The sequence below is a fragment of the Pelodiscus sinensis genome, chromosome 1 (genome assembly GCF_049634645.1).
Source record: "Pelodiscus sinensis isolate JC-2024 chromosome 1, ASM4963464v1, whole genome shotgun sequence".
Lineage (NCBI taxonomy): Eukaryota > Metazoa > Chordata > Testudines > Trionychidae > Pelodiscus > Pelodiscus sinensis.
Window position 1 is genome coordinate 240,222,317 of NC_134711.1, and position 13,297 is coordinate 240,235,613.

The 13,297-nt window shown below is 44.2% G+C and overlaps 1 protein-coding gene across 2 annotated transcripts in view; it reads left to right on the forward strand.

The window, feature by feature from the left end:
- COL4A1 (collagen type IV alpha 1 chain) overlaps positions 1-13,297 on the forward strand; it is a 194,711-nt gene that overhangs the window by 109,213 nt on the left and 72,201 nt on the right. For both annotated transcript variants that reach the window (XM_075918577.1, XM_075918579.1), the window contains exons 16-21: positions 733-777; positions 1,305-1,358; positions 2,370-2,411; positions 3,422-3,515; positions 6,492-6,527; positions 12,681-12,845. In XM_075918577.1, coding sequence (XP_075774692.1) covers positions 733-777; positions 1,305-1,358; positions 2,370-2,411; positions 3,422-3,515; positions 6,492-6,527; positions 12,681-12,845 — 436 coding nt within the window. The remainder of the gene's footprint in view (positions 1-732; positions 778-1,304; positions 1,359-2,369; positions 2,412-3,421; positions 3,516-6,491; positions 6,528-12,680; positions 12,846-13,297) is intronic.

A 13,297-nucleotide genomic window follows, 5' to 3' on the forward strand; every position in this document is an offset into this window, starting at 1 on the left:
GCGAGCGACCTGGCCCCAGTCCACTGTACTGTGCCCCACCTCCACTCCACCCTTTCCCCCAAGCCATAAGCCCATCTCTTATTGCCTCTGCCCCTACACTGCACAAATTTCACACCTTCCCTCAAATCCTCATCCCCACCCTGGCTCTTTCTGGCTTCCACTCTCTGCCCTCAGCAACTCTGGGAATCTGACAGGATGAAGCATGGTAGGCTGAAGACAGTTCCCACAACTTGTGTTGGAGCCAGGCCTACTGCTAACACCTCAGGCCTCCCTGTACCTAGGGATGTAAGCAACTAGTCATCTATCCAATAAGCATAAGCTTATCGGATGGTCAAGTAGTGACTCAGCTAGTCACTTCCCCCTCCCCCTTGCTGCCTCTGATAGAGGCAGCAAGGAAAGGTGGGTAGGAGCCGGTGTTTAAAAGCTTAAAAGCCAGTTCCCTCCTCTCCTCACCAGCACCGTCTCTGCAGAGGGCAGGGGAGGCAGAGGCATATCTGGGAAATGGCACAAGTGGGGACTGCTTGAGTCCTTGTTGCCCTGTGCTCCCTGTGGCACCTCCCTTCCCTGCTGCTTCTTATAGAGGGAAACAAGTGCCAGTACAGGGGGGTGCTGGCTTAAAAGGGAATCCATTGTACAGCTGGATTCTTAGTTTTAATGTTTCAGCCAATGTGTACAGGAATCATACAGATGTGATGATTATAATTTAGTAATGTGGAATTGTCTGTTTTACAGGGAAAACCTGGAAAAGATGGCGAGCAGGGACCAAAAGGAGAACCTGTATGTCTTTCACTGCATTTTAAATATTTTGCTTATCTTTCTAAAAGAAAACATTCTCTTCTGCACTAAATGTTTGCTTCCTTTGTATGAAAAAATAAGAAAAGTGCAAACTGTGGGGGGCTACTAGCAGTTTTCAGAATTATTTGCTAAATTGCCTTTTGTGTTGAAAAAGTGATCAGTTTGAGGATTTAAAATAACAGAGTGTGTCTACACTGCAAGCCATGATTTCGAAATAATGTTGAGCTGGAGGCCTTCTTAGTCCGATTCCTGGTAACCCTCATTTTACAAGGAGTAAGGGAAGTGGAAGGAAGAGTGCTCTTCCTTCGATTTCCTGCTGTGTAAACAGCACCAAAAGCCGAACTAAGCTATTTTGACAAGCTATGCAATTGACATAGCTCAAGTTGCATAGCTCAATTCGACTTTTGCCCTGCTGTGTAGATGTGCCCTGAGACACTACCACTATTAAGGATGAATTTATTGTGTCTGATCTGTTTTTTCTCTCCTCCCCTTCTGCAATATACACACAGGGCAAGGATGGTGAGTTTGGATATCCAGGACGACCTGGTGAACCTGGTCCTAAGGTAAATAATGAAACATTAGCTCTTTGGGGCAGAGTTAATCAATAAGATCTTGCATTCATAGCTTATAGTAATCAGCTATAGATTATACATACTGTCGCTGGGCAAGCACTCACCCTCATGGCACCTCCAGTTAGAGCACTCCTTACCTGCCCACAGGACAGTATTAGGAGGAAAGGACCTAGGTCAGTGCCTCTGCACTCTGGGGTCCTCTCCTCCCAGGGGAGCACCTAGGTAAGCTCCTCCCACCTCCTCCCACACCCCAACTCCCTGCCCTAGGTCACCATCCCTCCTGCTCTAGGTCACCATCCAAACCCTCTGCACTGCCCTCCCCCATGTCACAACTCTCTCCCAGATCCTGCACTCCCTTTGCCATCCCTCCTCCAGGTCAAAATCCTACCCTGAACCTATACTTCCTCCCAGACCCTGCACCCCAAACTCTACCCCGGATCACAATCTCATCCTTCACCCAAACTCCCTCTGAGACTCCACACCCTCTCCTGTACCTCAGTCCCCTACACTGAGCTCCCTTCTGCAGACAACCTCCATCCTAGATCCCACAATCCCTCCATAGAAATGTAATCATTAACAACTTACAAAATCTTGGAGTTGTCCCCCATCAAAAATTATTGTCCACCTCTTAATAATATTTAGTGCTACTAGACTCTTCTATAATAATAAACTTAGTATAAAACAGTATTTGTCCCAGTACTTAGTATAAAACAGTACTTGTCCCATCGTCTAGAAAAATTCTGAACATATTATCCCCAATTAATTGATTGTGTACTTCTTTGCATTTGGGGATTTTGTACAGAAGAAGGGTTTTGTGCAGATGAATCTGGCCCAAATATGCACTTGTGAAGTGGATTTCTATATTCATTTTGTTCAGCAAGTAAATGTAGAACATAAAATCTCCATGTGTAAGACTAAAAAGCTAAACTGAATGCCATTGATAAATTGGTTTTTGTTGTGAGGTACTTCAGATTTACAAATGTAAATTGTCTTTCTGTTCAGGGAGATAAGGGTGTACAAGGTCTTCCGGGACTTCCAGGAAGAGTAAGTAAATTACATTTTGCTCATATGAAACAGACATAAGATACCTAACTAATGTGGAAATCAACTCCGGACTAATTTTTAAAGGCTATGCATAGGTTGTGTTACAACTAAAATCAGTGGCAATGCTGCTGTTGATTTTCAGTGGGAGCAAAACTTGGGAGCCATATGTTGTCCAAGTATATTTGAAATCTATAGAGGGAAATTTCTGTGTAACAGCAATTTGTACATTTGAGTTTTAAATTATTTTGTTTTATAGATTTATAATATTACTGCTGTCTTGCTATTATTACAAAGCAATACAAATAATTACTGACAGTGGTGGAAATAAGACTTTGGAGCATGATCTGTTGACATCACATTGTAGTACAGGGGGTTTTCATACTATTTAGAAGTTAATTGCAGTTAGCCAGCCATCAATATGTCCCAAATGCTGTGAACACTTTCCTTTGCATCTGCTCAGAGCACCTTTGAGTTATGTAAATTCATGTCCATAAGTCCATTTAAAAAAGCATGGGGCGGAGGGTCTTGTCACAGTGCCCCTCTTTTTAATTCCTGTTGTACATGTAGTTGATGGTCAGTACAGATGGCGAGTTCTGTGAAGCTGGCCAGAACCCTGAGGCCTCCCCTGCCCTCTTCTTTCTCCTGCCCACCTTCCTTCTCCTCTTGCCTTAAGGATGCACAGTGGAGGAGAAGAGATGGAGAGGAGTGAGCAGATGAGGAAGCCTTAAGGGGAAGGGGTGTGGTGCTAGTGGGGACACTGTCTAGATACTTGTGACCCCCCCTGCCACACACACACACACACACACACACACACACACACACACACACACACACACACACACACACATACACACACACTTCTCAGGAGCTTCCAGCATTCACACTCCAGAAGCAACCATCTGGCACACTCCAAAGGAAGACACACTACATCTGGCATTTCCTGCCCCATTTGGGGAGGTTTAATCCTCCCCGTGCCTTATACCTACCTAAATATTTGTTCTGTGATTCAGGTAATAGGTACTGGAACAGTGGATACTTATGGTGAAAAAGGAGACATGGGTCTTACAGGTCCTCCAGGAATCAAAGGTGAACAAGGTCAAAAAGGTATGCCTTTTTATTTTGAGGTTGTTGGTTTTTTTGGTCTTTATATATGCACTTTATTTTTTTTATAGGAGAATATTATTGAATTACTTGAATGCATTATTGGAGTTATACGATAATGAAATGCACAGGTTTTGTCACTGTATTGCTGTTGAGTTATTGCATTCTGCTTATGTAAATTTCCTATGTACTGTAATTTTCACTGAATATGGCATGGTTTACTTTGCTATATGGCATATATCACGTTTTCTTGTACTTTCGCTGTGCCCTATTTAAAGAAATAGAACTGGGCAAAAAATTTTCAGACAAAAAACGTATTGCAGTTTCAATAGACTCAAACTATTTGCAAATTATCACCAATTTGCTGAATAGTTTCTGGCCAAAAAATGTTTTTCTTCCACAAGATGATTGTGCTCCCTAATAGCTTTTAGCTCAGTGATGGGATATCCTAACCACCAGGCAGTTGGCTGTTCTGGGATGGGTCTCTCTTCAGCTCTCTTGTTGAAGCTGTTATGTTTTATATAAATAATGAAATAATCAGGTGATGGCCTGATGGACAGCCAGCAGAGGTATTCTCACTCTTTTGTTTTGGCCCAATTTGTGTATCTTATAGAAAACGTAACTGCTTCAGCCAGAGAGATGGATAGAGATCCAGCCCAGAGTATCTCATAGCCTGTGTTTAGGGCACTTCTCTGGGAAGAGGGAGATTTGGATACAAATCCCTGCTTGTTTCAGGTAGATGGGATTTACAGCCAGGTCTCCCACATCCCAGGTGGTTGCTATAACCATTGAGCTAAATGTTAGATGGGCAACTCTGGGTCCTCCTCTTGCTATTTCATGAATCTAGACCGGGGTTGGGAACCTGAGGATTGGGGGCTGGATGTGGCCCCTGACTTGCCTGGATCTGGCCCCCGAGGCTCAGGGCTCCCCCTACCCTGGTAGTAGGGAGCCCACACTGGTGTTCCAGCAGCTCCCCCGCTGCCACCCCATGGGGCTGGAGTACACAAAATCTACTAGCCTGGCCCCAGTAGGCTGTATTATGTGAGGAGAATGTGGGGAGTGTCTTTCTCCTTCTCAGTCAGTAGCCACATCAGTGAGAATTTTTCTTTTCTTTTCTACAGCCCCCAAATTATTTTTCAGTTTATCAGTAGCCCCTGATGCAAAAAAGGTTCCCCATCCCTGATCTAGATCTTTAACAATGTCCGGGAACAGTCTTTCCTGAGGAACAAGATATTTCATGTGTCTTGAAATACCCTTTTTGTGTTCATCAAAAGTATTTGGAATTTTCAAGTTCAGCTCAATCTGAATCAATTTTATTTTTAAATATTTTGAAACTGTTGGAGAACTGAAGAATCAGAAATTTCTTCAGCTCTCTCAGGGATACCTCTTTCCAACTTAGATTAGGCTTCATTTTGGCACTCAGTAAAGTCACCACAGAAAGAACAAAAGGCCTGATTTCCCTCACTGCAATACTAGTTTTATGATGGTCAGACTCCAGAGACCTTGATAAAGAAATGTATGTTGAGTTACAGCAGCATGAAAGCAAAATAACAGAAAAGAGACTCGAGAACATAATTTTCTTAAATAGTCACAATCAGTAATTACATTTTCAATCTTAAAGGATATGTCAGTAACTTATAAAGATGATTACAAAATAGGCGGGGGAGCATTTTTGGAGAAGAAATTTCAAAACCTTTGAAATTTCTAGCTAGTTTGGTACTCCTTGCACTTCCTGAGTTCACAATGACTTAAACAGGAGTTTGGGGCATAAAGAAAGCTGTATCGCAGTGGTCACCAACCAGTAGATTGGGATGTAGTGGTAGATCTTAGAGCCTTTGACAGATGATCCTGACTGGTTTGGCCAAGAGGCTACCAAGTGCTGGCACTTCAGCTGCGCCTCCCACTACTGCTGTTCATCTCCTGCCCTTTGCCTTAGAACTGCCTCCTCCCACTCCCAGGACCCTTCTGCTTCCTGGGCAGGGGAGGGAGAAGAGGGGTGCTGATGTCAAGGTGCCCCCTCTCTTACCCTGTATTCTATCTCCAAAGAGCAGAGAGGGGGCACCACAGGGCTTGGGATGGAGGGAGTTTGCTGGCTGCTTTGGGGAGTGGTGCAGGGCCATGGCAGGGGTGAGCCTGCCTTAGCCCCACTGCACCATCTCCCAGGAGCCACTTGAGGTAAGCAGTGCCCACTCGGACCCCATATTCTGAATTCTTACCCCAGTCATGAACACCCTCCTGCACTCCAAGCCTCTGCCCTAGCCCTGAGTACCCCTGCATCCAGCTACCTGCCCCAAGCTCATCTTAGAGCTCCTCTTGCACTTCAAACCCTTTAATCCAAGACCAGAGCCTGCACCTTAACCCGCTGCTCCTGCCTGGTGATACTGAGAGAGGGAGGGAGGGAGATGGAATGACATGGGGCCAGGCCTCAGAGAAGGGACACAAAGGAGGTGGGGCAAGGGTATTTGGATTTGAGGTAGATCTTGGATTGCACTTAAATTCAAAAAGTGATCTCATGCTTTTAAAGGTTGGAGACCACTGCTGTATCGGGTGTTTAGCGAAATGTCACTACTGTATGTATAATCTCTGAATTTCAGTTGAAGATCTTTGTTTTGACTAAATATGATTAACTGTCGGTACAATACAGGAATTACATGGAATGTATGTGGGATAGATTGGTCCCTACCCGGAGTGTTGAATCAAGGTCTGATTCTTCCTGCTCCAATTGAGTGTTGAAGACACTCAGCATCTTAGAGCAACAGGTCTTTCTGCCAAATTTCTGTCTTGCAGACTTTGACAGATGTCAGTCTCATATAATTTTGATTGAAATCATCTGAGTTTTCATTCTAGATATTATTTTGCACTCCAGTGTTATAAGATGGTGGTGGATGTTTGCATAATAAATGCTATGACATCATTAACATTGACATAATCTGTTTCATTGTCATTCATCCCCTAATAAAATAATGCCTTTCTTTTTAGGCTTGCCAGGTATAGAAGGATTACCAGGTCCTCCAGGTATGAGCATATGACTGTTGTTTTTATTGATTCTTTTAAAAAAATTCTTCTAAGGTCAATCTTAAGGGATGCCAAGAAGCCTCAATAACTCCTTGACACCCAGAGTTGACATACACTGCCCTGTTGGGTGATCTAATCATCTCCTGGAGATCTTTGTATGGATCGTCTTTCTCATGTATGTCAGTTACCTCTGTGGAACAATCTGTGTTTTCAATGGAGCACGTTGAGGCTGTATTAATTTTTCATAGAGTCCTCTCTGTACTGGGAAACTTCTCTTAAAATGGATGTGGAATGATGGCTGAGAGGAACAGCCAGACAGAAGAAGCCCAGAAAACATAGCTCTGTTGGAGCTGTGCATTGTCCGGGGATCAGAGATGAGGGCAGGAAGTCTTCCTAGCTCTGGATTCTGGGGATGCTGACTGCTCAGTTGGTCTTCTTCTCCTATGAGTTTTCAGGGGAAAGAGGGAGGGTCTTCTCATTTGTCCTTTTGTTTGTTATTGAATATTGTATTGAAGTGATTTATCATGGTGTTGGCACGTGCTTTAGCTGTGTGGAAAATGTCAAACACAAATTGAAATTAGTGAAAAAATTCAGAGGATTCTAAGCTAAGGTTGATAAATATAACTATATTTGACCTCACCAGCCACGGCCCTGACTCCTGAGTTTTAAAAAGCAAATAAACAATGTATTTCTCTAGAACAAACATTATATCTTCTTCAAGTTTGCCAGTGATACCAATTCTTTGTGGCTGTCGCATGCTGGCTTTATCTATATTGATTATGAACTAAGTGAATTCAAGCTTAGGTGAATCAGTGTTGTATTATTGCCAGGAAAGTTTTCAAAGTTGAAGGTGAAAGGTAATGAATGTGGTAAGTTGTAAAACCTAAAGAATAGTATGTGACAAGATAAAAAGAACAACGACTTTTAGTTGTTTGGCTATGTGGACTCTCTGCTCAGACCCTACGCCACCAGCACTCCCAGTTACCTTCGTGACACTACGGATTTCCTGAGAAAACTACAATGCATAGGTGATCTTCCAGAAAACACCATCCTAGCCACCATGGATGTAGAGGCTCTCTACACTAACATCCCACATGCAGATGGAGTACAAGCTGTCAGGAACAGTATTCCTGATGATGCCACAGCACAACTGGTGGCTGAACTCTGTGAATTTATCCTCACACACAACTATTTCAGATTTGGTGACAACATATACCTCCAGACCAGTGGCACTGCTATGGGCACCCGCATGGCCCCACAATACGCCAACATTTTTATGTCTGACCTGGAACAACGCTTCCTCAGCTCTCGTCCACTTACACCCCTTCTCTACCTACGCTACATCGATGACATCTTCATCATCTGGACCCATGGGAAGGAGACTCTGGAAGAATTTCACCATGATTTCAACAGCTTCCACCCCACCATCAACCTCAGCATGGACCAATCTACACGGGAGGTCCATTTCCTGGACACCACGATACAAATAAGTGACGGTCATATCAATACCACCCTATACAGAAAACCTACCGACCGCTATACTTACCTGCATGCCTCCAGTTTCCATCCCGGACACACCACACGATCCATTGTTTACAGCCAAGCACTGAGGTACAACCGCATATGCTCCAACCCCTCAGACAGAGACCTACACCTACAAGACCTTCAACAAGCATTCTGTAAACTGCGATACCCACACGAGGAAGTGAGGAGACAGATTGACAGAGCCAGACGTGTACCCAGAAGCCTCCTGCTACGGGACAAGCCCAAGAAAGAAACCAACAGAACACCACTGGCCATCACCTATAGTCCCCAGCTAAAACCTCTCCAACGCATCATTAGCGATCTTCAGCCCATCCTGGACAATGATCCCTCGCTCTCACAGGCCTTGGGAGGTAGGCCGGTCCTTGCCCACAGACAACCCGCCAACCTGAAGCATATTCTCACCAGCAACTACACACCGCACCATAATAACTCGAACTCAGGAACCAATCCTTGCAACAAACCTCGGTGCCAACTCTGCCCACATATATACACCAGCAACACCATCACAGGACCTAACCAGATCAGCCATACTATCACTGGTACATTCTCCTGCACATCCACCAACGTAATATATGCCATCATGTGCCAACAATGCCCCACTGCTATATACATCGGCCAAACAGGACAGTCCCTACGTAAAAGAATCAATGGACACAAATCTGATATTAGGAATGGCAACATACAAAAACCTGTAGGGGAACACTTCAATCTTCCTGGACACACAATTACAGATCTAAAAGTAGCCATCCTGCAGCAAAAAAACTTCAGGACCAGACTTCAAAGAGAAACTGCTGAGCTACAGTTCATCTTTAAGTTTGACACAATCAACTCTGGATTAAACAAAGACTGTGAATGGCTTGCTAACTACAAAAGCAGCTTCTATTCTCTTGGAATTCACACCTCCAGATCAGCTGCTAGAAGTGGGCCTCATCCTCCTTGATTGGATCACCTCATCATCTCCAGCCTGATCCTGGCCTGCATATTTATTCCTGCCTCTGGAAATTTCCACTACATGCATCTGACGAAGTGGGTCTTTGCCCACGAAAGCTTATGCTCCTACACTTCAGTTAGTCTATAAGGTGCCACAGGACTCCTCGTCGCTTTTGCAGATTCAGACTAACACGGCTACCCCTCTGATACTTGACACCATGCAAGGCACTGCATTTAGCCGTATGGAGTGGAAATCTATCAACCTCATGAAGAAACTTGCACAAGTACAAACAGATATCATCTTTCTCTCCAAATGCAAACGGATGGACATTATACCAAATGGACTGAAGGTGAAAAATCCATTGCTATCTACATACTGCACAGACTACAGTGAGAGATTATGCCATATACTATCCAAAAAACTGAGGAACCACCTGATCAGCATCCTGTACAGCAAACAGGAAAACATCAAAAAAGAGCTCTCCAATCTGGAGTCTCTCATAAAACACCAACCTTCTGCACAAATGGACTTTACTAAAACAAGACAGGAGATCTACATTACACACTTCACTTCTCTACAGAGGAAAAAGGACTGTAAGCTGTCTAAAATCCTACCTGCCACATGGGGCCACAACAATGGTACCCCTAACTCACCCAGCAATATCGTCAATCTCTCCAACTACACACTCAGCTCGGCAGAAGAATCCGTTCTCTCTCGGGGACTCTCTTTTTGCCCCGCCACCCCCACTAACATGATACAGTTCTGCGGTGATCTGGAAGCCTACTTTCGCCGTCTCCGTCTTAAGGAATACTTCCAACACGACACTGAACAGTGCACTGACACACAGATACCTTCCCACCAACAGCACAAGAAGAAGAACTCCACATGGACTCCTCCTGAGGGCCGAAATGGCAGTCTGGACCTCTACATAGAATGCTTCCGCCGACGTGCACAGGCAGAAATTGTGGAAAAACAGCATCGCTTGCCTGGTAACCTCAGTCGTGCAGAACGCAATGCCATCCACAGCCTCCGGAACAACTCTGACATTATAATCAAAGAGGCTGACAAAGGAGGTGCTGTTGTCATCATGAACAGGCCTGACTACCTAAAGGAGGCTGCCAGACAACTCTCCAATACCAAATTCTACAGGCCACTTTCCTCAGATCCCACTAAGGAATATACTAAGAAACTGCACCATCTGCTCAGGACACTCCCCAAACAAACACAGGAACAAATCGACACACCTTTAGAGCCCCGACCAGGGTTGTTCTATCTTTTACCCAAGATCCACAAACCTGGAAATCCCGGACGCCCCATCATCTCGGGCATTGGCACTCTTACTGAAGGACTGTCTGGCTATGTGGACTCTCTGCTCAGACCCTACGCCACCAGCACTCCCAGTTACCTTCGTGACACTACGGATTTCCTGAGAAAACTACAATGCATAGGTGATCTTCCAGAAAACACCATCCTAGCCACCATGGATGTAGAGGCTCTCTACACTAACATCCCACATGCAGATGGAGTACAAGCTGTCAGGAACAGTATTCCTGATGATGCCACAGCACAACTGGTGGCTGAACTCTGTGAATTTATCCTCACACACAACTATTTCAGATTTGGTGACAACATATACCTCCAGACCAGTGGCACTGCTATGGGCACCCGCATGGCCCCACAATACGCCAACATTTTTATGTCTGACCTGGAACAACGCTTCCTCAGCTCTCGTCCACTTACACCCCTTCTCTACCTACGCTACATCGATGACATCTTCATCATCTGGACCCATGGGAAGGAGACTCTGGAAGAATTTCACCATGATTTCAACAGCTTCCACCCCACCATCAACCTCAGCATGGACCAATCTACACGGGAGGTCCATTTCCTGGACACCACGATACAAATAAGTGACGGTCATATCAATACCACCCTATACAGAAAACCTACCGACCGCTATACTTACCTGCATGCCTCCAGTTTCCATCCCGGACACACCACACGATCCATTGTTTACAGCCAAGCACTGAGGTACAACCGCATATGCTCCAACCCCTCAGACAGAGACCTACACCTACAAGACCTTCAACAAGCATTCTGTAAACTGCGATACCCACACAAGGAAGTGAGGAGACAGATTGACAGAGCCAGACGTGTACCCAGAAGCCTCCTGCTACGGGACAAGCCCAAGAAAGAAACCAACAGAACACCACTGGCCATCACCTATAGTCCCCAGCTAAAACCTCTCCAACGCATCATTAGCGATCTTCAGCCCATCCTGGACAATGATCCCTCGCTCTCACAGGCCTTGGGAGGTAGGCCGGTCCTTGCCCACAGACAACCCGCCAACCTGAAGCATATTCTCACCAGCAACTACACACCGCACCATAATAACTCGAACTCAGGAACCAATCCTTGCAACAAACCTCGGTGCCAACTCTGCCCACATATATACACCAGCAACACCATCACAGGACCTAACCAGATCAGCCATACTATCACTGGTACATTCTCCTGCACATCCACCAACGTAATATATGCCATCATGTGCCAACAATGCCCCACTGCTATATACATCGGCCAAACAGGACAGTCCCTACGTAAAAGAATCAATGGACACAAATCTGATATTAGGAATGGCAACATACAAAAACCTGTAGGGGAACACTTCAATCTTCCTGGACACACAATTACAGATCTAAAAGTAGCCATCCTGCAGCAAAAAAACTTCAGGACCAGACTTCAAAGAGAAACTGCTGAGCTACAGTTCATCTTTAAGTTTGACACAATCAACTCTGGATTAAACAAAGACTGTGAATGGCTTGCTAACTACAAAAGCAGCTTCTATTCTCTTGGAATTCACACCTCCAGATCAGCTGCTAGAAGTGGGCCTCATCCTCCTTGATTGGATCACCTCATCATCTCCAGCCTGATCCTGGCCTGCATATTTATTCCTGCCTCTGGAAATTTCCACTACATGCATCTGACGAAGTGGGTCTTTGCCCACGAAAGCTTATGCTCCTACACTTCAGTTAGTCTATAAGGTGCCACAGGACTCCTCGTCGCTTTTGCAGATTCAGACTAACACGGCTACCCCTCTGATACTTGACTTTTAGTTAGTCATTGCTACAGAGTAGACTTCAATGAAGTGTGGGTTTGTGTGAGTTTCAAAGTCATTTTTAATGTAGGAAAAGGAACAAGATGTTTTAAAAATCACTTCTAATGATTAATGAACACAGATGGATCTTTATAAAAATAGCAATGGCGGTTTTGAAAACTAAAGTAAAGAGTATTAATGGCTAAAAAAGAGCTTACACAGTCCTCTTTACTTATTACATGATGCTATTCACTTATTGTCACTACCTCAGAAACAGTTATTAACACTTATTACTCTTCTTAACACTTTCCACTTGGTCACTGATTCCCATTAATGTTTTTGTTTCAAGTGCTCCTGAAATTGATAAGGGATGCAGAAATAAAATGTCTAGTTACCATTAGTGACTGCTTTGTGGAGCAGCTAGACCTGAAGCCCACAAGGAGAGAGGCAAAATGCAGTCCCTAGTGTTATGCTGGATTTTACCCTTAATCTTAGGAATTTATAGCTACCTCATTTGTTGACCATTTTATCTTGTTATTTGTATTTGCTTTCATGTGTATTTTACTTTGTTCTAAATAAGGTTTACCTAGCCCAGGGACAAGAGGTCCTCCAGGATTCCCTGGTGAGAAAGGTGAAAAGGGTGACCATGGACTTCCAGGGCTCTCTCTGCCTGGACCAGCTGGAAGAGATGGTTTACCAGGGTCTCAGGGTTATCCAGGGCCTCCGGGACCACCAGGCATAACAAGTAGGTTGAAAACTTTATTTCAATATGTGGCTGAAACCATGTTAAAGTTTTGCATATTCAAAGAGAACAAAGGCAACAAGGACTTGTCAGGAAAATGGTGGTCATGAATCAGCGTGAAAAAGAAGTGTTCTCTGAATATGGAAAGAAAGCAACATATTTGCCTTTGTTAATTCACAAAAAAAAAAAGGCATGGTCTCATAAATGAAACAAATCTCTGGTTACCTGGCTAAAGACAGATTTTTTTCTGGATAAATGGCCACTATTTTTTACCTCTTTCAAACAATGTATTTGACTTTATGATCCTTAAAAGGTTCCTTTTATTCCATACACTTTTGCAGGTGCAATATTTGCAGTGGCTCATCCTAGATATTTATCTATAGCTTAGTATAAATGGCCTTTTAACATAATCATATCAGGAAATGAGAACTTGTCACTTGTTTGCAATATTGTTG